Source organism: Fopius arisanus, unplaced genomic scaffold, assembly GCF_000806365.1.
Source record: "Fopius arisanus strain USDA-PBARC FA_bdor unplaced genomic scaffold, ASM80636v1 scaffold00069, whole genome shotgun sequence".
Taxonomy (NCBI): Eukaryota; Metazoa; Arthropoda; class Insecta; order Hymenoptera; family Braconidae; genus Fopius; species Fopius arisanus.
This window is the reverse complement of record NW_011887808.1, coordinates 660,407-684,143: the sequence shown is the minus strand read 5'-3', so window position 1 is coordinate 684,143 and position 23,737 is coordinate 660,407. Positions and strand designations below refer to the sequence as shown.

At 35.8% G+C, this 23,737-nt stretch overlaps 5 protein-coding genes and 1 long non-coding RNA gene across 28 annotated transcripts in view; 4 read left to right on the top strand and 2 right to left on the bottom strand.

Moving 5' to 3' along the window:
* nudC (nuclear distribution C, dynein complex regulator) overlaps positions 1–883 on the top strand; it is a 42,277-nt gene extending 41,394 nt beyond the window's left edge. Inside the window, exon 7 of the mRNA XM_011309693.1 lies at positions 1–883. Within this exon, the coding sequence (XP_011307995.1) occupies positions 1–52 (52 nt within the window). The 3' untranslated portion in view covers positions 53–883.
* Positions 657–14,452, bottom strand: LOC105269447 (chymotrypsinogen B). Of its 11 annotated transcripts, none has more exons than XM_011309695.1 (9): positions 9,261–10,217; positions 8,478–8,791; positions 7,893–8,221; positions 5,907–5,991; positions 5,569–5,681; positions 4,978–5,344; positions 4,608–4,807; positions 4,049–4,408; positions 657–3,790 (listed from the first exon to the last, which is right to left on the bottom strand). In XM_011309695.1, exons 3-9 carry the CDS (start codon positions 7,968–7,970, stop codon positions 3,488–3,490), a joined length of 1,506 nt encoding a protein of 501 aa, XP_011307997.1. In that variant the 5' UTR covers positions 7,971–8,221; positions 8,478–8,791; positions 9,261–10,217; the 3' UTR covers positions 657–3,487. The 11 variants fall into 11 exon arrangements, with proteins under 11 accessions (XP_011307997.1, XP_011307999.1, XP_011308002.1 ...); XM_011309697.1 differs by having other exon boundaries at positions 7,893–8,621; positions 8,679–8,791; XM_011309700.1 differs by lacking the exon at positions 9,261–10,217 and adding an exon at positions 13,971–14,452 and having other exon boundaries at positions 7,893–8,621.
* A 370-nt stretch (positions 14,453–14,822) lies between these two features.
* Trm1 (tRNA methyltransferase 1) lies at positions 14,823–17,651 on the top strand. 2 transcript variants are annotated; one of them, XM_011309669.1, is made up of 7 exons: positions 14,823–15,354; positions 15,429–15,534; positions 15,790–16,218; positions 16,305–16,598; positions 16,720–16,887; positions 17,053–17,402; positions 17,471–17,651. In XM_011309669.1, exons 1-7 carry the CDS (start codon positions 15,245–15,247, stop codon positions 17,589–17,591), a joined length of 1,578 nt encoding a protein of 525 aa, XP_011307971.1. In that variant the 5' UTR covers positions 14,823–15,244; the 3' UTR covers positions 17,592–17,651. The 2 variants fall into 2 exon arrangements, with proteins under 2 accessions (XP_011307971.1, XP_011307972.1); XM_011309670.1 differs by having other exon boundaries at positions 14,824–15,354; positions 15,808–16,218.
* On the bottom strand, positions 15,360–15,680 carry LOC105269439 (uncharacterized). Its single transcript, XR_892443.1, has 2 exons — positions 15,584–15,680; positions 15,360–15,511 (listed from the first exon to the last, which is right to left on the bottom strand). It is a non-coding gene; the product is annotated as an uncharacterized lncRNA (long non-coding RNA).
* Positions 17,652–18,376: 725 nt separating the features above from the next.
* Positions 18,377–20,998, top strand: Arr1 (arrestin 1). Its single transcript, XM_011309671.1, has one exon. It carries the CDS (start codon positions 18,479–18,481, stop codon positions 19,601–19,603), a length of 1,125 nt encoding a protein of 374 aa, XP_011307973.1. The 5' UTR covers positions 18,377–18,478; the 3' UTR covers positions 19,604–20,998.
* Positions 20,999–21,649: 651 nt separating this feature from the next.
* LOC105269443 (xin actin-binding repeat-containing protein 2) overlaps positions 21,650–23,737 on the top strand; it is a 43,690-nt gene continuing 41,602 nt past the window's right edge. For 3 of the 12 annotated variants that reach the window (XM_011309675.1, XM_011309672.1, XM_011309680.1), the window contains exon 1: positions 22,381–22,791. The gene's annotated coding sequence lies outside the window, so the exon portion shown is untranslated. Of the gene's footprint in view, positions 22,349–22,380; positions 22,792–23,737 lie in introns of those variants that run through there. The other 9 variants (XM_011309678.1, XM_011309677.1, XM_011309676.1 and 6 more) reach the window with 6 other exon arrangements.

Here is a 23,737-nt window from a genome sequence, read left to right as displayed (position 1 = left end):
ATTCATGGAACAACATCCTGAGATGGATTTCTCGAAATGCAAATTTAATTAATCTCAAGAATTGAATTTAGAAATTAAGAAATTCGGAACACCTGTTGAAACAACGTAATTTCGAAAGATCACAACAGTTTTCATAGAGCTATAACGCATTTTCAATTATTTTGAAATCAAAAACTATACTCACATGAAGTTTTCCACGTACGATTTTTTAACAACTTTATTTTTGTTAATTTTTCAGCTACACCTGTTTTTGGTCAGGCAATTGAATACAGATAGTGATTTTGCAAATATTACATTCTCGGGAGAAAATTTTCCTCACGGATAAGTTTCGAAAAAACCGTTAAATTTTCGTATACGCTTGCAATGTTCTTTCACATTTATGTAATTGCTAATGTAACGAATATTTTGCTCTTGTCAAATGAATATCAAGCGAATAATGATACGATTCTAAATAAAAAAAAGCATTTCAGTCAGTAAAGCTATACCATGGTAAAAACTCGTCCAAATATCCGTAAACAATCTGGCAGTAAATTCAGGAATTGAATTCGACGAGAGAGAAATACGGCAATAAATTATTATTATTGTTATATTGTCCTCATCAATGCAGGAAATTAAATGGAAGAGAAAATCGAGAAAATGGAAAATTGTATTCTTTATCTTCCAATGTTCCATTTCACATTCTATTCTTTATCAATAAAATAAGATGAAATCCTGCGCAATGTGGCATGCATCGTCATTCCAGTGACATTGAGTATCGAAAATGATCACAGTGCTGATATTTTATTAACAAATCAAATTCATTTTTAGCAATTAACTATTTTGCAACTTATATAGGATGTTCTGCAGTGAAATAAAAAATTTCCATTAATTTATGAACTCATAAGTTAATCGTGCATATCTAATTCTTTTCCCATTGACATTAAATAGGTTTCTTATAATTAAGGAGGAAATATTGTGTAATGAACACTTAAAATTATTCGACGCAAAGAAAAACACTTATACGGGCGAAATTATATTATACGTGAATAAATCATTTTTTTACCATTATGTTTAAGACTATATGTACATTAAAAAATATTAGAATTAATGAAAAACAATACAATGGATGGGAGTGCGAAATTCTTTTTTTTTCTCATGTCGATGATATGTCCTATCGGTCCATGAGTTATCACGCAAAAGGCTGTTAAGGCAAATTACACGTATTTGTGTAATAAATATTTGGTAAGTCTGCATGGGGCTTTCCATGGCAAATCGGAGACCATTTAGCCTTTGCATCTTCGATTTTTTTTGGGATTTCCTTATGTCTAGTATCGGTTGAGAGAACCTCCATGATCTTTTTAACTCTCTTTATTGAACAGTTTTCGAGAGATCGAGTTTTGAAAACTTTCGAAATTTTTTTTCATGTCCATAACTTTGCGAAAAATTGATCAAATGGGATTTCTTTTTAAAAGCATTTGGTTTTTAAAGGCCCTTTTTAATGAAAAAAAAAATCAAAAAAATTATTAGAATCATATATCTATAACATTTTCTAATATTAAATTTAATTTATTGATTCATGAAGAACACGCACCGATCGGTTTTAGTAAAAAATTTGCAGAAAAAACTAATCCATAACTATACCCATACAATAACTTTCAAGACTAAGTCCTTAGTAGAATAGTAATGGGATCTATTTTTTTTCTATTTTTTAATTGCGATATTTCAGTTATTCGTCTTAAAAAATCCATATAAATTGTCATTTGATATTTATTGTCAGTTTTCACCCTTATATATGTTGTGTATTTATACACTCATCATATGTCGTGTTAAATTGAAAACAAATTTTTCGTATATCATTCATTTGTATATTAGTGTTTGTATGGTGATCAGATGTCACGGTGAATTCAAAATGAATCTTTCGTTTAGTGTTCATTTAATGATTAACATACACCTATTTTATTCCTCTCATAGCAATGGAAGCTGCTAATAACTATCGAAGGATGATTGATATTGAATCTTAAGACGACTAACTGAAATTGCCAAATCAAAAAATTGAAAAAAAATTGATCTCATTGTTATCCCACTACAAAATTGGTCTCAAAAGTTGTCGCATGGGTAACAGTTTTTTGTGAAAAATTTTACGAAAACTGATCAGTATGTTATTTTTTTAATTGACAATTTCAATTCAAAGTTAAAATCTTGTAGATACAGTTCAAATCATTTTCAAATACATTTTTTTTTTAAATGTCCGATTCGGCCCATTTCTCACGAATTTATGGCTATAAAAAATAAGCAGATGACGGAACCTAGTCGACGGGAAATATTTGGCCGTTACTTTGTTTACTAGTTAGCTTATTTTCTCTAATTTCAATGACATTTGAAAGCAAATATTTCCAGTAAAAGTGGGTAAAGTTTCCAGGTAAAGGAAACAGAAAAAGTTTAAAGGTTCCAGTAAAACGGGCATCTTGTCTGAATTTGAAATTGATATCTCCATTTTTGCGAGGGCTAAAAAGCGTATAACAATATTTTGGAAAAAACAGAAAAGTGGAAATATCCCTGAAACTTTGTCCCGACGGCTATATTCATTTCGATTGCTCTAAATGAAAGCCATCGGGACAAACATTTAGAAAAAAAAATAAAAGTTCAATCCGCCCTCTAGTTTTGCATATTTGCAAACAAACGTTCGCAAACAAAATGGCTTTTTCTCGGAGACTATTGAACCGATCAAGCGGATTCTGTAGCTAGGGCTAGTTCTAGTTAGGACCTCGGATGTGACAAAATTTCGAATTGAAAAAATTTTTCTGTCCTCTTGTTCTATTTTCTAAAATTCAATTTCCGAAAGTGTCGGAAGAGGAGGGGGCACATACATTATCGTCAAACTTGGCATTTTTACGTTTCAGACCATTCTACATCATTTCCAATGAAAATTAGAAAATGTCATAACTGAACGATTGCAAAAGCTACCATTCGGAAGTAAACAATCTCGAAATTTTTCCAAAATCGATATCTCGAAAACTGTTCCAGCAAAAAATTGAAGAATAAATCATGAAGACATCGTTCAACCGATGCTACAACATAAGAAAATTCCAAAGAAATCCGAAATGCAAAATCTAAATGGTATCTAATTTGACGTGGAATGTCCCTATTGAAACGTTCAAAATATTAATTTCCATTTGATAATTATTTTCAGAATTATCTAAAAATTAATCTCTTTTTTCACTTTGTAGAAAGGAATTTACAATATTTCGAACATAGATAAATTAGTCATTAGTTATACGCTTGCTGATTAATGAAAGCTCTCTTGGTCAGACAGTTAGAGAATTCAGTACAATATGACACATCTTGGTAGCCAAAAGTCAAGTGTAGAACAATATCACAATACTGAAACTCAAAATATAGTAAAAATATCGTAGTTCTTCTACTAAATTTTATGTAAATACTATTCAATTAGTCACAGTCCGGTGTCATTGACGAATTCACGTGATGAATTCCTTTTTACAGGATCTCTCTATGAAAACGATCGAACTCCGTCATCCTCTTTCATGATTTTTGCTATCCATTTTACATAATTGGATAACCTAGCGTAAATGCCATATTTTCCACGTTTTCCACAGCCTTCTCCAAAACTTGTTATGCCGAAAATAGTCCAGGGATGTTCGGGACGTTTGGGATCTTTACAAAGGAGTGGGCCACCGCTATCTCCTGCACAAGAGTCCATCCGTCCTTTTTGGTAACCGGCGCAGAACATATTGTCCGTTATCCGATAATCTACGTAGACGCCTTTGCACATTGCCGTTGATACGATTGGTATCTAGAAATAAAGTTTTTCTCTTTTCTTTTGGAAATCATAAATCGTTACTATTTAGGATTAAACTATTCTTTCGATCTTAATTTCCACAATGAAAAAATGAACTTGTAATTAGGAAAATTAATACTATATAATAAGTAAAATAAAAATCAAATATAGAATGAGTCGGGCGAGTCGAATCGGAGAGAATCTCTGATGATTCCCCACATCATTAAAATTCGAGCAATACTCATCACCTGAGTACTATTCTCCCGAACTTACTTTGGCTTCATGTAAAACATCAGTTCCAAAATCATCAGTGGCCCTAGATTTGCCCCATCCGATAATAGTACAAAGTTTATTTGTGGGTAGTGGTTGCCGCGGGGCTGGTAGACAAGCGATCCCTCGTGATACTGATGGACTCAGTGTCACCGGAAGTCTGAGGAGTGCCACGTCGTTGTCAACAGTGTCCGCATCGTATTCTGGATGAATTACAACGGAATTCACGCGGAATTCAAGTTCTGTTCCTTCTTTAACTGTAAGATCGTGCTCTCCAAAACGAACGTACAAGCGTTTCCTGATACAATGCGCTGCGGTTAGGACCCACCGGGGAGATACTAAAGTACCACCACAAAAGGCTTCCTTTATTACAAAAAAAATTAACTAAATTACTAATTAGTTAATTTGTAAATCACAATCTCAGTGGCCAATCTCAAGAAACTTGAATTCCACAAATATTCAGTATATTTTTCATAATGTACTATAGTGTGGCCATTTAAACTAGAAAGAAGAATTGTTAGATGCTTAAAGAAAAAAAAACATCAACATAATCTCGACTCACTCGAAATCTATTAAGAACAGCAACTTGCCAAGGCCAGCTTCCTGGTACCGTGGGATGTCCTCCAATGATCCTAGTGAAATATGAGAGTGTGGATATCTTGCCATTTTCAACGACTCCACACTTCCAAACATCATCATTCTTCGGTGCTGCTAGGCTTTCCACTGCATTTGGATTTAATTCAAACTCATCCAATGCGGTATCTAAAACGATGATTAGGATGAATTATCTTAAATACAATGAGATCTTTTAGCCATAGTTTCCCAAAGATGGCCCCCTTAAACCTGTCTATTAGCTGATAAAAAAAAAGTTTGTCCTTTATAGCTTGAGTTAATTCAATATTGGATGGGATGTTTTTGTGAGAATGAAATACCATCATTATCATCGTCATGGCTCCCCCTTATCCTCCTATGAATCCACTTCTGGCAGAAGCTTCCCTCAACATAACAATAGGCACTTTCTCTGATGACATCTCTACCACAAATGCCGGGCTTTCTGCACCACCTGTGTCGTTGAGTCGTACAGGAGCGTGTACACGGTGACCACTTGCTCCACTTGCCGTAGTGACTTGGAGGACGATTCTTTGACTCCTTCTCTCCACGTCTAGCCCCTTGCCTGGGCTCTGCTTCATTTGGCACTTGCACCACGTGAAATAACTCAGTGAGATGAGACCCTCTGTACTTTCGCTGCTTGCAGCATCCTCGCCTATTTTTTCTCTTGTAATAACATCTCTTCTCTTCCTATCAATCAATTTCAAAAATTTTTCAATTCAATAAATTTTCTAAAAGGTCCAATCAAAGAAATTTTTTACAAATCTTTTTGTCACTCATTCGCCAAAGTGATGAGGTGACAGACACCAATGTGAAAACATTCACATTAATTTAATGCGCTTCGATGATACCATATGACATAACAAAATATGACAATTTACTGAAGGTTTAGAGAAAAAATTTTGCTTACTTACTCGTATAATTGTTGTTCCACATTTTTTCTTGATTTTGCAGATTTTAACTCTGTTTTGTGAGCAATGTCGATCGCAAACTGACCATTCACTCCACTGAGTAAAATATGAAGACTCTGCATATGGGCAAAACCAAAAATTTTTATTATTATTAATGGATGAATGATTATCCACTAAAAATAGTAATTATCATTATTACTCTAATTAAATTACAATTGTGAAGACTGCACATTCTAATAAGTACTTGACAACATTCCTTTCTATCTCTTTAACTTAATTTCCTTCATTCTAAAGTTTTCATCAAATACTTTTAAATACTAATTGATACGAAATAAATTTACTGTGCATAGGTGAATGCCCGGTAGCCCAATGACTAGATTGTTTCCGTTGGTCTCTCTCTAAACTCCCAACACTTCGATTATCCCCCTGAAATAATAAAAAGACATGAGTCAGAATTGAATTTAGGTGTGAACTCTTAACAATTGTGCTGAAAGGCATACGTAGGAGTTTGATACTGATTGGTTAAAAGTTGATTTCAGGTTAGAGATAAAACGTTAATGGCTCAGAACTATTAAATTAATGACTATGGAGTGGCTGAGTACGTCATGAACTAAAAAGACCTGAGCTGAACGGGTCAGAATCTTGAGGAATTGGACTCGCCCTAGGACTGTATACTAATGACAATGGAAACCCACGTAATGGTCTAATCAAGCGTTACATCATTCACGCTAAAGAACACACTGAGACTAAATTATTCTCGTCTGAATTATCCTCTTGCATTATGCTGCAAAGTTAGCAGCCAAGGTAATTATGTAGGTTTTATTATGCAGGAGCAATAGTTATGTCTCAAGACTCCAAGATGTTGTTTTGCTTATTGAACTTCATCTCCACCTATAGACAGACACATTGATGTATCAACTACATCTTAACAAAATGTTATCATAGCACTATATTCAGATGATAAATTAGATGTTCAGAAATCTTCATAATTTTTCTTGTATAGTTGATTTTGCTAAAGTATCGACGAGAGCAACATTACGCTCATAATACCTCTGTACCTTAAAAGGTGGACTTTTTTTGTGCACCCCTTATTTTCTTTTGTTTTCTTATTATTATTTTCTGATTCGCGTTTGCCAAAAATGGTAAGCGATTTTTTACCTATCAATTTAAAATCGACAGATCCATCGGAGTTTGAACGGATGACGTGTCGTGATGTCGCGGGAAGGACTATAAGACAAAAGAATGAAAGTAAAAACGGATTCGAAGCATGAAGTGAGCATTGAGGATTTATATGGGCATCAACGAACAGCGTGTTTGCTGCATTTAATATTATTTTTTGAAGAGTAAAAGGGGGAAAAAATCGCCGGAGCTGCGATGGCTCCGAGATATAATGAGAATACTTCACCCACAATGATGGGGGAATTATCAATAGAACCGTGCAACTTATAATTACAGCAAAATAACAGTCAGTTCAAGATTAGACCAACAACCATGCAAATTTTCCAAACCTACATGAAATTGAGTATGAAACAGTCCCTTCTAAACAATTAAACCCTTTCTTGTATTTTCGAAAACTTCCGTTCAGTTACAAACTGAAAAAATAACAAACTTTCCTTTTACATATAAGAAAAAGAACAAGTATAATTTCTTGGCAAATTCAGGATTCCATGTACCAATGTGCACAATTTAAAGTGGAGACGGAATCATCAGAATGCACAGCGCTGCATCTAGAACTCTAAGAACTCACTATTCTGCCACTATTTCTACCTGGAATTTTAATGCAATTTTCCGGTGCGTTACATCCATTCAATTGTCGGACGTGAATGCACTCACCCTATCAACAACAGGGAACACCATCACTTCGATTCTTGAAGACGAACCAATAAGAATGTGAATTGTTTGAACAAAAAAAAAGTAATGAGAAAAAAAAATCAACATTATAAAACCAAGAGAAGTCGCAGAGAAACATATACTGGCCGTATATATAAACTATATAGTCGGCCAACGAAATTCTCGTACGTGACATTCTTTTCTCCCCCGAAACGAGTTTTTACGTTCTTCTGGGGGTATATACTTCCTGCCTGAAAACCAACTAAAATTCTCTCTCCATCTCTATTTTTCCACTACAATCACATGTACATCAAAACTAAATCTGCGTCAATTAATCATCAAGGAATCAATTTTCAATAAAACAATTCAATAATAATGTGGAGAATATCGCAAACAGATCCGTGGCTCTTACAAGAAAGAAATCAAAATTAGAATATAGAGAAGGCGAGCAGTTATAATTATGAAAAATCGTTCTTAGGTACATGGCTAATACTCACATGAATCTTACTGGTACAAAATAAAATGAAGATAAATCCAAGAACCAACAAGCTAGCGTTGCTCCTCAAGTAGATCATGTTGATTCACCAGGCTGGCGCTCCTTGACACTTGTCCCTTGACAAAGCACATCGACACACCGACTCATGTTCTGCCAGATCTGCGAGATCACCTGCTTCTGGCTTTTTTTAGCTGTTTTTGCTGTGAGTACTCCCGATATGATAGTCTTGTAACCGTCTTCAGCTTGTTATCTTACCAATCCTCGGGTTTGACTTCGAATGCCCTTTTATTTGTGTTTTTTCCTTGGTGTCTTTGCACCCGCAGTCTCTATCTATAAATACAAGCGCACGAGACCGCAAAGAATTTCAAGAACGAGAGAGAAAAAAGCGAGTGTCTGCAAGTTGGTGTGAGATTACTTCCACCCTATGTAGAGATGCTAGGTGTACTGAGAAGGCAGACTAACAGTTGGGCTCATATTTGGAATTATTATTGGCTCAGCAATAATTGGATCAAACATTTATAGAAAGGTTATTAACCTGTCAAAGCATTTTAAGCAGCTAAATGAAAATCAATGAATATTCAATTACTTTCTTTCCAATTGCATATAATGAATTTCTCCCCACCATCAACCCTTGCACCACAGTCGTTGAAGGCCGAAAGAAAACCTCGATTAAGGAAAAAACCTGTTCAGCTACGGTCGTCTCTTGCAAATTCCCACACGAACAATGAAACTGTGAAAATTAGAGCATTACAAAATTTCGACCCCCCATCGTGAGAGTTGAACCCACCATCATTACTTTGCTGCCCGTACTGGCACTTGCATCCTACCCATACAGTATACACCTACTATATCGTCCATCTTATTTATTCGTAGATGATAGAGCAATTGGTTAACAATCGCCTGTCAAAATAAATATATATATGCACGGGAAAAAAAAACAAATTTGAAAGATCAATTGTTTGCCAATAATAATGATTTTTTCTGAATCGCAGAATTATTATTGGCGTATCAGTAAAATTAATATATTCCGTTTATTAACAGATATCTCTGATAACCGCAAAAATTTCCGCACAAAGCTTGAAACGAATTTTTCATTTGTGAATGAAAATGAGGTATGATTTTAAACTAAAAATATATGTAATTTAGCTTACGTTACTTAACATGAAATCGAGAGAAAATTTTTATCGTTTAAATGTGAAAGATGAAATTTCTTGATTCAAAGATGATTTTTTATAAACAATTTAATCATGTGATATGTCCACTTTATTTATTGATTCAATCGACTTTCGATGCAATAGAATATAAGTCTTTCGAGAAAATCTATCTGCATTCATTCAATATTCATTAATTAACATCAACATTCAATCACCTTCAGATTCACATGTAAAGTCCGTGGGTCGATGTTTGAACTAGTTTCTCACTGTTTAGCAACAATTTTAATGTCACAACATTTTAGCGCTTGCTCTTAATTGGTGGAAGGGGTAAAGCGAATTATCCATGATTTTGTGTTTAATCACAAACACAGGAAAAACTATGAAGTGATGAAGATCACTGAATAATTGTAAAATAGAATTGCACGACTGGAGATTTTACCGAGAACTTCTCTTCAGTAAAATTCGGAGGCTCTGTTTGCTGGTTAAAAACTGTTGGAGGTGGAGATAGAGGTGGAGCGTGCAATGGAGACAGACAGATAATCTCAGGCAGGCAGAGGCGAATGTCGTCGCTCCGGGATCACGACTCTGGGGTCAGTCGGAATGGATACCTGAATCGAAATGTCCCAGGAAGACAGATGCCGGAAGGGAATCCTATGTGATTCATCCCACATTTCATTATGATTCTTTTCTTTTTCCCAAAAAATATTTTTCCAACAATATTTTTTTATCGTATTTAAAAGTAACAATTTCTATAATCATCGAACAATTAATCCAATTTCTTCATTGCTCACTCTGGAACTTTAGTTCGTTTGCAGAATTAGCGATTTCAATTCTTGGGCATTACTTCGACAAAATCTATTATCACAATTTATTTTCCAAGTTTCATTGAAACATTGTGCAGGTATAAAATGAACATAATAGTCACCATCGGTTTATGAAAACTTTGATTTTACTTGGCAGGACGGAGTTTGTCGTATTTCTAAAGTTTTCCAAATTACGAATTTATGTGTATTTTTTAGATAAATATCGATCTATCGATGTGACCGAGCCCGCACGTGGTCCTGGAACAACTGAAAGTTACGGAGGAACTATCAACGGTAGCTGAGGAGTGGTCCCCCGAGAAAACAAAAAGAAGAAGCAAGGACAGAAAATTGAAAGAGAGTCAGAGAGAAAAAGAGAAGGGTGAAGCGGAAGTCGAGGGTAGTAGTAGTAGTCGTAGTAGTTTGAGTTGGATAGTACATGGTGTGAAATATACTTCAACCCACACGACCAGAGTAAGTTTGATCATTTTGTATGAGTATGTGTGGTTTAGTTAGGTGGACGTATCTTTGAATCTCATTTGAAACTAACACCTACTTCACCGGAACTCGAGGGCACGATAGCCGTGATGTCGAATAATACATCTCATGTATCACTTCGTAGAAATAAAAGTTCCAAGTTTCCAGTGTCTATCATTTGAATTTCATATATTTCCAAGCAATTAATTGTTATTATAACAGTATTTTTTCTTGATTGTACAAAATGCAAGCTAATACAAGATTGAAACACAAATTTTTTGAACAACAATAAATCACTCATCTAATCTAACACTCCCTATTTTTTGGAAATATATTATTAATATTCTGTCATTTTTTTTCAAGCGGAAACCTTCCATCTGGCAGATTAATCATTTTTCTTCAAATTATCTTCCATTTTTCGCAAATTTTCAAGACACAGAGGCAAAAAATATTCAGATTCATCAATTAATTTCATTTTTGGATTTTTTTTTTGCATATCGGTGAAGGAATATTATCATTTTGCGTGACCAAATCTTGCCAACTTGATATACTAGGCAGAACGTGCGCGCCGGCTAGGCTGCGTGAAAATGATATTTGAATCATATTGTAAAATTCTTCAACACGGTGGGCGACAACAGCACATTAGTTGAGTCCAAAGGTCCCATAATCGATGCAAACTTCCAAATTTGGAGGGTGACATTACGTTCAAAAGGAAAACAATATTCAATAATCTCATGAAAATTCAACCGAATCATATCCAAAACATCACAATTTAAAGAATGGACGATCTGCTTTGGAATTTTATATGCGTATTTTTCTTATCTGAGGTGAAAAGACAGAAAAATCCAGCAAATGTTGAATTTTCAAGTAAAACACGAAATTACAATTTGTGCCTAAAAGTGTCATAACTTAATGAAAAATGATCAGGATAGACTAATTCAGATGTAAATCCAAAACTTATTTGATAGACTTGTGAATGAATATAGAATATATATTTATATTTCATTAAACAGCAAGAATGACAATGGCGTGAGAACCAAAGAAAAGACCAGCGTCACAGTCACGGATTGTTCTATATATAGTGGAGTATTCATTTCCATTTCCAAATTATTCATGGCAGATTACCCGAAATTATCAGAATTCTTCCTGTTTATGTTTTGACAAAAGGACATAAGAATAAACGGTAATAATCTGTTGAGAAACCCAGTAATTTCTCCAGTCTTTTCCATATGAGTTGATTCTGTACCCCAAAAGATGTTTTGTGTAGAAGGCAAGGAAGAGATGAACCAAATTCACGGAAACTGGTTTCATGCTTAAAGAAACGAATTTGTTTGTGTATTCAAATCATTTGTAGGGATGTCTCAAAGTTTGCATGATATTCGTGTTGTACTTGTTTTTAAACGAAAATCTTGGTAATCAACTTACTGTAGGCGAAAATTGAAATAGATCTACTCGAACGTTGAATAAAAAAACTGGTAGCTTGAGAGCCTTTTGAGGACTCTTTGAAATTTATATTCAGTTTATTCATCATACTATATTTTCCAGTATATTAGAGGTAATCCTTTCTGCCAAAGCCAATTGGATCAATTATTGGAAACAAAGAATAAAAATTCAACCGCCTAGAATTATTATTAAAAAAATGCTTGTAATTTTTCATTTTCTCACGCGACAAAGATACACGATGGCAGATATGTCGTACTCACCCTCTACACAGGGCCCTCAAAGAATTGTCCTTTTAAGTCCTAGAGAGAAGTTTCACATGCCCTGACATAAATCAACCTCCATTTTTTCTGAAAGGAGTTCGAGAATCCCGAGACGAGCAGGCAAAGAGAAAAAAAAGACGTCAGGTAGACACGCAGAGAATGAGATGGGGTGGAAGAGGAAACCGATGGAATAAGGTAGAAAGGCCAGTTAGAATCGAAGATGCTCTCTGACTCCCCGGCTACTTATGCTAATTTACCAGCAAATCAATTTATTTGTATTTATTTATAGCATTAAAATGTTGCCCCCCACTTTCTTTTCATAGAGATACAGAAGGTAAGACCACCCAAGAGTGGTCAATAAGTAGTTTAATGTCACATCGTTTGTTTTCAAATATATTTTGCATTAAAATAGCTCAGTGAATTTTCACAGAAAAACTCGAAAACTGATTCACTTCCATTGATAGACTTTATTTTTTATCGATATGTAAATAATGTATTTGTTATGAACTTTTGAAAACAGGTGAAACAGTGACTCAGAACGTTACAGTTGACAATGGAACAAATTGAAGAAGGTATAGGTGATGAGAAGGGGCCATTTACTGATCAACAATACCTGCAAGTCATATAGTGCTCCATGATAACGTGCGAGCGCGCATGTTTCTTGTGGGGCTTATTAGAACATAATTTTATGTTTTGCGCTAGGAATTCATTTCCTCAAGTGATATATTCAGTCAATTCGATCTCTTCGAATTTCCTATCCATGCCGACGCCTTGAAGGATAGTCATTTCGAAACTTTGCACAACTTATAAAAATATGTCAACTACTCCATTACGTGCAAAATCTGGAAGGGCGATGGTCTCAAGAATCATTGAAAATACTTCGGTTAGGCATAAACATTGATATGTTAATGTCAATCTAGACAGTAAATATGTTCGTAATAACTATCATAAGCGTAAATCAATCAAATCGTTTCACGGATTTTCACGATTGTTGTAATTTTTGGGCACAGATATTCCATTCTTGTACAGAAGCTACTAGACAAAGATTTATGACATATAACGGATAAAACAGTTCCAGTAAAAAAGCTAGTTAACAATTGGTTCTTTATCACGTTCGAGAACGGTTCAATGCAAAACATGTGTTGAAATTTGGAGAAGGACTGTGTCCTCTGATGTCATGAACTTTAACTTTAATTCTCGTGTTTGGAATAAAAAATTTCTCATTGTGATGGCAGTTTGTCCCTGGACAACTCTCCTCCATCTGGTAAAGACGTGAATTCCTTGTGCTTATAAAAAATGCCTTATAAAGTGTTACACTGCTTCCCAAATTTTATTCATTTATATAGATTTATATTATATAGATATTTAGAATGTGGACATTGTACTACCACTACATAAAGTAAAACTTTTCTACACTCTTGCCACAAATTTTTTTAAGTTTTTCCTATGCCTACCAAAGTTCAATTTGGGGAGTGATTTTCGGACATATATGGTTTCTACAGGCAAAAATAAAAAATTATAAAGATTATTTCTCAACTGCCTTAGCTATCTTTGTACACGGAGAGAAAAATACTCGAAAAATTACGGAACTTTTACATAATCGTGGGCTTACTTTTCGGGAAAAAAGTACTGAGTTCCATAATGATTGTCCTAGTGAGCAGGAATTTTTACGAAACTTTCAGGACAATTTTTACGATACCTCCAGTACTTTTATCTCCATGCATAATGCATAAAATCTTACAAACTCCACCTTTATGTAAAAGTTCGGTAATTTTTAGAATATTTTTCTCTCCATGCATGTATAATTCATACAACAATTATACATGGATGTATGAATACTGCTCATAACTATTTTTCGAAATTTCAGTTATCACATTATTTACAATACATTCCTCATTTTCGTATCTCTTAACATGAAAATTTATCTTCAAAAAACTATACTTACTGTAATATAAAGTGTACGACATTCTGGAATGCAAACTGATTCAACGTGCAGTCCCACATGTTCTTTACGAAGTTCTTTAGACAGTATTCAATTTGTAATACGATAAAATTTTAGATTAGTGTTTAAGAACGAAAATTTTCGCTACATCCGTTGTAATGTACCTCACGCAATCTTTAATTACAAAATGGTGCAATCTTCACTGAACTTGAATAAAGGTATAAATGGCCTGATTACACTCAGTTACTCAGGAAATTATACCCACGTGGTAGGTGTATCCATCTCGTTATGTGAGAGTCTGTCTCGCGTCAGATTTTAAGCGACAGCTAACGTATAGGTACAAAAAAACTAACTGTCGTCACCGTGAGCCCTGACTTGCAACTGGCTTGAGCATCAAGTCTCAGCGACGAGATAAGACCCATCCCTCTTTGTCTTTTCAATAATTCTTTTGCTCTTCGAGTGTTCTCTTTCCGCGAAGTACATCGCGAGTGGAGCGAAGTCGCCAGGAGGAACGATAAAGCGCATCATGGACCCTTAAGACTACCTCTTCACCTACGCTCCAGTGAGTGAGACGTCATGCCTCAAAAAAGATCAGCTGTGATCTCTGATCGACAACTTCCGGCTTTGTTCATATCTTTGTCATTAATCAAATAAAGCCTTAACGATACTTTTGAATTAATCTCGTCTAGTGATTAAAGGAGTGAGAATTGCCCTGGGATGTAGATGGAGTGCAGTAGTAATAATGATGACCTAGTTTCCTATTCGAGGGACCAATTTTCGCGTGACGTCCTAAACCTTCCAATTTAGATTTGGAAGTGATTGTGTGATCTAAGCCGACTGTAACCGAGGAAAATATTACGAATCAATTATCTTCACAGAATGATTGATTCTAAAATTAAAAAAATATTTTTATTCAACAAATTGTTTCCCTTTTCCCGTAACAGACGCTTTGTACACTAATTCACAATGAATAATAGGGAGGAGAACTAAGGATACATTTTTAAAAAATTGTCGATTTTACTTCAGCCTCTCTGAATTTTCATACATGGACCTTGCGTTGATAAGGCAGAGATGCAATATTCTTCCTTGCTCATGCTCCTCATGTCGCTCCTTATGCCCCTCATGGCCATCATGCCTCATGCAGCGTTTTATCTAATTCCGTACATAACCTCATCTCTGATATTGAAAACATCGTGCTGGATGCAATACTCATTATAACAGATTGACGATTCCAATTTCTAATTCTATACTCATTTCTGCGATACCACCTGAATTAAATGGAAGGTAAAGACATCTCAAACATAATTAAGGAGGGCCAAGCGGAAATTCTGGTACTGGAGAAAAACGTATTCTACAATCCTGTACAGGAGTTCAACAGAGATCTCAGGTGCATTTACATATTGTAGTTATTTATTTAACATAAAATCAAGTCGATGTTTGAGAAGATTATTATTTCAATAGCGTCGCAGTTTTAAGTCTGTATTCGAAGGAAAAACATGAAATTCCAAACACCCCCAAAGAAGAAACGCTGATAGATCTCCCTGCTGAAACAGGATTGAAACATGAGGTAAATCATTTTATTAAACTTCTGTTTCGTACAGCTATTTCATACTTACAAATCCATGTAAAAAAAATCCGGAAAGTGTTCAATTAGTTAAACAGCTATGAAAATTCCAACATTTTAAAACCTACTGAATTACGTGTTGAGAAGAAAATGAAATCAACAAGTCCTTTTTTTATTGATATCTCTCCATACAGATCTGTATACCTTGTCTTCTTACACTTTCGTCGCTATTCATTCCATTTTTGTACAATCTTTAAGCATCAAACCTTCCCTCAGAATGGAATCACAATTTTAGAAGCTCTTTCGGCCACCGGTCTTCGCAGTATTAGATATGCTAAGGAAGTACCATACATTCGTCAAATAATAGCAAACGATATATCTGCAAAAGCAGTCGAGAGCATAAAAAAAAATATCGATCACAACAAAGTTGAAGACCTGATAACACCAAGCCATGAAGATGCCACAATGGTCATGTACCAGCATCGAAAGAAACGATTTGATGCAGTGGACCTGGATCCTTATGGTTGCCCATCGATATTCCTCGATGGAGCTGTCCAGTGTCTTGCCAATGGAGGCCTGCTGCTGGTCACAGCAACTGACATGGCAGTTTTAGCTGGAAATTCGCCAGAGACGTGTTTTGTTAAATATGGAGCAGTTTCTCTAAAATCTAAAGCTTGCCATGAAATTGTAAGTTAAAATTATCTCTATTAATAATAATGAATAATTATTTTAAGTTCCCTTCCAGTTTTTACATAGAATTTTGCAATTTTTAGGCCTTGAGAATTCTTTTACAACACATAGCAGCTCATGCAGGACGTTATGGACGTTACATTGTACCATTACTCTCTGTGAGCGTAGACTTTTACATTCGAGTATTCGTTCGAATTTATACTGGGCAAATAAAGTGTAAGGAGAATACTAGCAATTTAGGAATGATTTATCAGTGTACTGGTTGCGAGACAATGACAATTCATCCCCTGGGAATGAAGAAATTGAACGCCGGATGTAAATTACCCGTGGGACCACCAGTTGATCAATTGTGCAAATTCTGCCGATATAAGCATCATGTAAGTATAATCGAAGTGGTAATGCTTGAATAAAAAAGGTGCGTGAAAAATAAAACATGTGAACAAAATAAAATAATGGAAAAATTAATTTTTAAAGCTTCATAAATTCGTCGGTTTTCAGATGGGCGGGCCCATCTGGTTGGGACCTCTACATGATCAAGCATTCGTAAAACAATTATTAGATAGTATAGAGACACTCGAACTTGCAACATCGAAACGTTTGATTGGAGTTCTCAGTGTCATTGGAGAGGAATTGGATACTCCCCTATATTATGTTCTCGATCGATTGGTAAAGAGAATTATAATCACTCAATGCATCTGTTTTTTTGTCGACAGCAATGCCAAATATGCAAATTGGGCAACAATATTTCTGACAGCTGTTCGCCAAACTCTGCGTCTTATAATTATTAATTTCATCTAATTATGTATATATCTATATGCCCTCCTTGTTTAGATGTCCATAGTAAGATGTGATACACCATCAATGGTAAAATTCAGATCAGGGTTACTAAATGCAGGTTACAATGTCTCCTTTTCTCATGCCAATAAATTATCGATAAAGACAAATGCACCGGCTGAAATAGTTTGGAACGTAGTCAAGGCATGGGAAAAAATGCATCCCGCAAAGCGAGAAAAGTTGGGAAAGGAAAGTCCAGCATTAGCAATTTTAACCGCTCAACCCACAATTGAAATTTCTTTCGACTTACATCCTGCAGCAAATCCTGAATCCAGAAAACTGCACATGCAAAGGTTTCAAGTTAACCCTACTGCTAATTGGGGTCCAGGTGCTAGATCCACAACTATGTAAGTTTCTAATTAGCTTTGGATTTTCAATTGCATTGCATTTTTAACATGTTTATTGAATTTTTCAGAGTCGACCCTCGTGAAAAAACATCGAAACGTCAAAGAAATCAGAATAAACATAAGAAAAAACACCAACATATATCGCCATCTGATTCTCCACCCCCAAAGCAACAAAAATCAAATGTATGACTTTCTATTACACATGGATATATATTTGTACAATATGAGATAAAAGAACCTAATGCTTGACTGATTTGACACAAACCCTTTGACCTACCTTCTCTCCTCTTAAGCCGCTTACTCTTCTTCGCATTATTTATCAATAAGACGCAACATTGTGAATAGCACAAGTGCCGCACAAAATGCTATAATGCATAGCGTAATACTTGCATACATCTTTTTAAGGATAAAATTTCTCTCCCGACTATTACTCATTATACCAGAAACAAAATGCACTTTCACTCGAAATCAATTAAAAAATGGTTGTGAAGGAGGGTCAGCACTAACAGCTATTTCTATATTTCTTTGTTAATTTATTTCTGATAACTAGGGCATTATACGGAACGATATTAGCTATGCACGCCGAAATAAGTGTATCTCCGATACAAAACAAAGAACTCGTCATTTTTCCTGAAATTCAACTGATTTTATAGTAATGCAAAGGCCAAAAATTCTGAAATTTTAGAATGGTTACTGTTTCTTGAAAAGAAAGCGCATTTATTTCGAATGTCAATTCATCATTATGGCAATATATTCAATTTATTTTTTAAATCTCTACTAAAAATGAATCAAGCCGCATTGTTATAAAACAAATGCGTCAATTGCCACCCCCTTGATCCCCTCACCGTCCATAGAGAGGAAAAATAAAAAAATCTTAACGTGCACGATATCGGAAGTATTCATCAGTCCTCCCAACAAGATTAAGAAGCCCCATCAGGCCTAACTACTCTTAAGTCCTCTCTATAAGATCGTCACTGACGTCGCACACTCCAGTCTTACCTCTGCCGTCAATATCACCACATTCAACCTCTCCAGCTGCCGAAAAATCGGAAAATTCCAATATTTCAATCGTCAAAATGGTTGTAAACTTCAAAGTTTTCAAGAAATGTTCCCCAAATGGAAAACTCTCTCTGTACCTTGGTAAACGCGAATTCGTTGATTACTTGTCAGGTACAGAGGCGATCGATGGAATTCTACGAGTGGACCAAGATTACATTGACTCTGGTCGAAAGATTTTCGGCCAGTTGATCTGCAGTTTTCGTTATGGACGGGAAGAGGACGAAGTGATGGGGCTGAATTTTCAGAAAGACCTCTGCCTGGTGTCAGAGCAGATCTACCCTCCTCAAAAAACCGACAGTAACGCAACTCGTCTGCAAGAACGGCTGCTAAAAAAATTAGGCTCCAGCGCTGTTCCATTCACTTTCAATTTTCCCCAATCTTCCCCAGCAAGTGTCACTCTTCAGCAAGGAAAGGAGGAAAGCGGTAATCCCTGTGGCGTTAGCTACTACATCAAGATCTTCTGTGGTGAAAATGACAGTGATTTGACCCACAAAAGGAGCACCATTTGCTTGGGCGTGAGGAAAATTCAATTTGCACCAACTAAAGAGGGAAGGCAACCTTGCACTGTGGTCAGAAAAGACTTCCTACTGAGTCCTGGTGAACTAGAGCTTGAGGTGACACTTGATAAACAAATTTATAACCATGGAGAACCCATCGCCGTTAACATTTGTGTCAGAAATAACAGTAATAAAATGGTTAAAAAAATAAAAGCTCTTGTGCAACAAGGAATAGACGTAGTTATCTTCCAGAATGGACAGTTCAGGACAGTCATCGATGCTGTTGAAACGCAAGATGGTTGTCCCATCAGTCCTGGATCAACGTTGCAAAAGGTAGTGTACCTCAGACCTGATCTAGAGTGTAATAGAGAAAGGCGGGGCATTGCGTTGGATGGCAGATTGAAGAGAGAAGATGATCAGCTCGCTTCAAGTACCTTGTTAACTACTCCTGACGTCAAAGATTCCTTTGGAATTGTTGTTTCTTACGCTGTAAAGGTCAAACTATATCTTGGAGCACTTGGGGGAGAACTCACTGCCGAGCTACCATTCATCCTCATGAGACCTAAACCCTCGGAAAAAATTAAACTGGTGCCATCTGAGAGTGTCATGATCGAAGATGTGCCAGAGGAAAAGAACAAGGAATAGTGCAAGTTGAGGGAAATTCGGAGTGAGTGTTTATTTAGAAGATAAGTGGTAAGATGGTAGTGAAACAGATTTGAATATTTTGGCGCGATATGGGTTTTTCCGAAGAAGGAATGTCAGACTTGGCATTTTCACTTCTTCATGCAATTCATAATTGCAGAAATAATTGAAAGATTAACTAGTAATACGTCGACGCCTCTTACCACTTTTCTACTAACGTTTTCATTCACCCGAAGGGGTTAAAAATCATTCGATTTTCTTGTAAATTCTTATTTAGATTTGTTTAGTTTGAAAATGCATGAGATAACTAAATATTCTCATGCGTTTTATAACTTTTTTTCGTTATAATACTTTCGTTTTTTTTTTAATATGTTCAGAGATTTAAAAATACTAAAATGTTGGAAATTTTATTCGACCAAAAATAAAGTTGTGTTTGTAGATGCTCCTATTGCGTTATTTCTACTAGATACTGTCTAATTTTCCAATTTTTTTGTTTATTTAAGAAAAGAGTTTCGTTCAGAATGATTTAAGCATAAATATCAAATTTTACCCGGCTGACTTGGCGACGAATGCTGGTGGAGAAACGAGCGTAATAAAGTCGAACATGTCGTAGAAAATTGTCTGATTCGAAAAGGTCAACCGGAGTATAATATACGAAATACAAAAACGCAAAATACCCAACTATCCCTATTTCATATATATATATATATATATATATAAATATATGAAAATAATAATTAGCTACTGAATATACTACTGAGAGGGTACGGCATACTTCTGACTTGATTTGAAATTCGCCTCACTCATCCAAAAATCTACGATACTATAATAAATTATTATTGATAATACAATTATTTGCTTATTGTTTTGCTTAAGTATTACGAACTTATTATCTAAGCACGCATCTGTTATAATTAATACTGCTACATGTTCACTACTATCAAACTGTCTATAATCAATATGATCATTGTTATGAATATTTGTTGTCATAATATTATGTAAACTACAGAATTTAACTGCTTTAGAAAATATTCTCAATAAAAATCGTAGGATTTACAACTTGAAGGATAATTTTGATGTGGCGAGTGATGTTTGAACATGACCATTATATATTTGGTATTTCAGGTGAGTTGAAGATTACTACGCATGTGCGGGCGGACAGCCAAAAGAAAGAAAGGACTGTTATGAGCTGATGCCAGGAAACTTACGAATTTGCAAATTCCAGAGACGAGTGTATCTGGGGGATTTCAGAGGAATTGCGAACATTTAGTTTAAGATGTTTCAGATTTTCGTCATCTATAAAACCGTTAAGTGCTCTTATATTGTCAAAATTTCAATGAGACAATTTTTTATTTTATGTATGATGATCACGTCTCCAATGCATTTTAATTGAATATAGGACGTGTCCTGATTACTAATAAACCTTACACCCAGTAATACATTGGAGTCCTCTGGAGTACCCTGGAGGGCAAAAGTCAACAAAAAAAAACTTAATCATTATTAAACTAGAGTTCGACTAATGTAGGTTCGACTAATTATGGGAGCACATTACGTATGGGTGGTGGTAAATATAGGCGCGTTATTGATAATCTCACTAGATGAAACAATCCCAATATCCATCACTCTCCCATTTTATGAGCATCATTCCTACAATCTTCTACGTACTCTCAAAACAATAAACAGAGCTGCAACAATTCGCTTCTTCCGATAACTGCGGAGTGCAAAAATAATCCTGCATGAAATCTTCTTATCGACCTGAAAAACGAAGACTTTCAGTTTCACTCCACGCAACCTCGAAAGTAATAGTAATAGTAATGCATTTCATGGCAAAGTCTGAACATTATCTTTCATGTTGTTGCGGTCTGGAAAACGAAAATGAGGTTTTTCAGACTCCGCGACAAAAAAATCAATTTCCCCGCCACCTCTCCCCCAACACAGTCACAGTTAATTGTTCAAAACACAAGTAGTTCTCCCAGAAATTCTTATAGTTTGAATATATATTATTACAGTTTGCAATGTAGTTGTTTATTTTTGAAATGACAAGTTGGGTCACCTCAGCTTTTATTAAAATTTACAAGGGTTATTTACAGCTTTTCTTCGATTCCTCAGGGTTTCTGAGGATTTAAATTTCTGTGATTCCTCAGGTTTACCTGTATTTTTTGAAAATGTTTTCAAAAAATTATTGGAACTTGGTACTTCAACTGATTTTTCGAGGCGATAATTTTTTTTCTATCTACAATTTCCTGACGTAGGTTGATTTCGACTCATGTGGTAATGAAAAAGAAGTATTTATGAAGAGATTTACCAGAATTTGAGCCACACATCCGAGTGAAATGAAGGTAAAATGATGATTGGACTATACTGGGTGTTCTCGGCGTGCGCACTGATTATCCAGGCAAACGGCGTCGACGCCCCACCGCTTCCATTTCTCTGACATGTGTGTTTCCATGCAGTTGCGTGGTTTTTCGCCTTTACACCCGATACGTGACCCCATCCCAACAACCGGCGAGTCTTGCGAGTCTTGCCCGTCTTGCCCGTCTTGCCGGTGTGCTACAGGCCACAGTCACTCCCGAGGCACACGTTACGACGGACATCGCTGTCTCTATCCGTATCTACTTAAAATAAAACCTCACCAAGTGTGTGTTTTTGTTTTGTGGGAGAAGCCCACCAACACAACACAACCCGACCCAACCCAACCCAACTCAACTCAACTTAGAACCCCAATTAAGTGTTGGTTCAAAAATTCAGGTAATTTTTATTCCGTGAACTGCCACTTTTCTTTCAGTAAGAGACCGAATCAAAGAAAAAAGGATAGAGGGAGGTGAGGGAGTAGAGACGAAGTAGAGGCGAAGTAGAGGCGAAGTAGAGGCGAAGTAGTTGTACCGCCCCCGCGTGTCTGTGTCGAGCGAAATTTACTGAAGAGTGCGAGCCAGTGCGAGTCTCAGTCCCTCAGTCCCCTGAGTCCCTCCTGAGTCCCTCCTGAGTTCCTCAGTATTACGCAGGGTGGTTTGCCGAGCGTGTCGCTTCTCTCTCGTCCCCATACCTACTCCTTCCATTTACTCATTCACAAGGAATTTTTTCATAAATTAAACAGAAGGATTTGCTCGTTGAATTTTCCCATTGGTTTCAATTTCCATTTAGAAGTGTTTTTTGTGTGAATTCGAGGAGATCATTGATTTTTGGTGAAGAGGGTGAGTAGGATTTATCTCTTCATTTTATTGTGCGGGGGAGGGATTGAAGGGGTATGAAGTTTTGGCCAACCCACGCTTTGCCATCCAGACGTCGGGCATCGATCTTGGCGCGCTGGGAGACGGTGGGAGAGATTCGCACACGAGGCGATGGTGTCCTTTGAGCGATGAGGATATTGAAAACGAGGGGAAAAGAAAAAACATCAGGAGATTTTGAGAGGAAATGTTCGAGGGCAAAATGCCTACATACTGTTCACTAAAAAAATTCACTGAAAAAAATTATGACTACAAGATAAATTATACATTTCCGATTTATATACGACTATTATCAACTAATTCGATTGTCACAGGTACCAGTAGGTCGACATAAATCGATGAGTTTTTTTTTAATATTTTTGGCAAGGTAATAACCTCCAAATAATTACATTAAATCATTATAGTTTTTTACCTCACCATACCATTTTTACCCATTTTCCTTTATTCATTCGCACATGGGAGTGGAGGACATAAAATTCCTCTCAATTTTATTTTGTGTGAGGAGTGGAACCTTCATGAAGAAAAAACGATATATAGTAAAATAGATATCCATTATTGGCACTTATATTTTTGTGAAAACTGTAATATATGGCATATATGGTGAATATGATCAATACATATTCCGCATATATATTTCATTTTATGCCGGGCTTGGAACTCTACACATTTCGTACGGATAACTAGCACTTTCGATACGCAAAACCAAGCGGAAAAGTGAATTAAATTAAATTACATTAAATTAAATTTGTGATAGTGTTCGGTAAATAAAATTTTTCGATACATGTAAATTTTTTATTTATTACTACGAGGTTCCCTACATGGAGAGAAAAATACCGGAAAAATTACAGAACTTTCACGTATTCGTGGGGTGACCTTGGTTTTCGGGGAAAAATACTGTAAGTTCCGTAAAAAT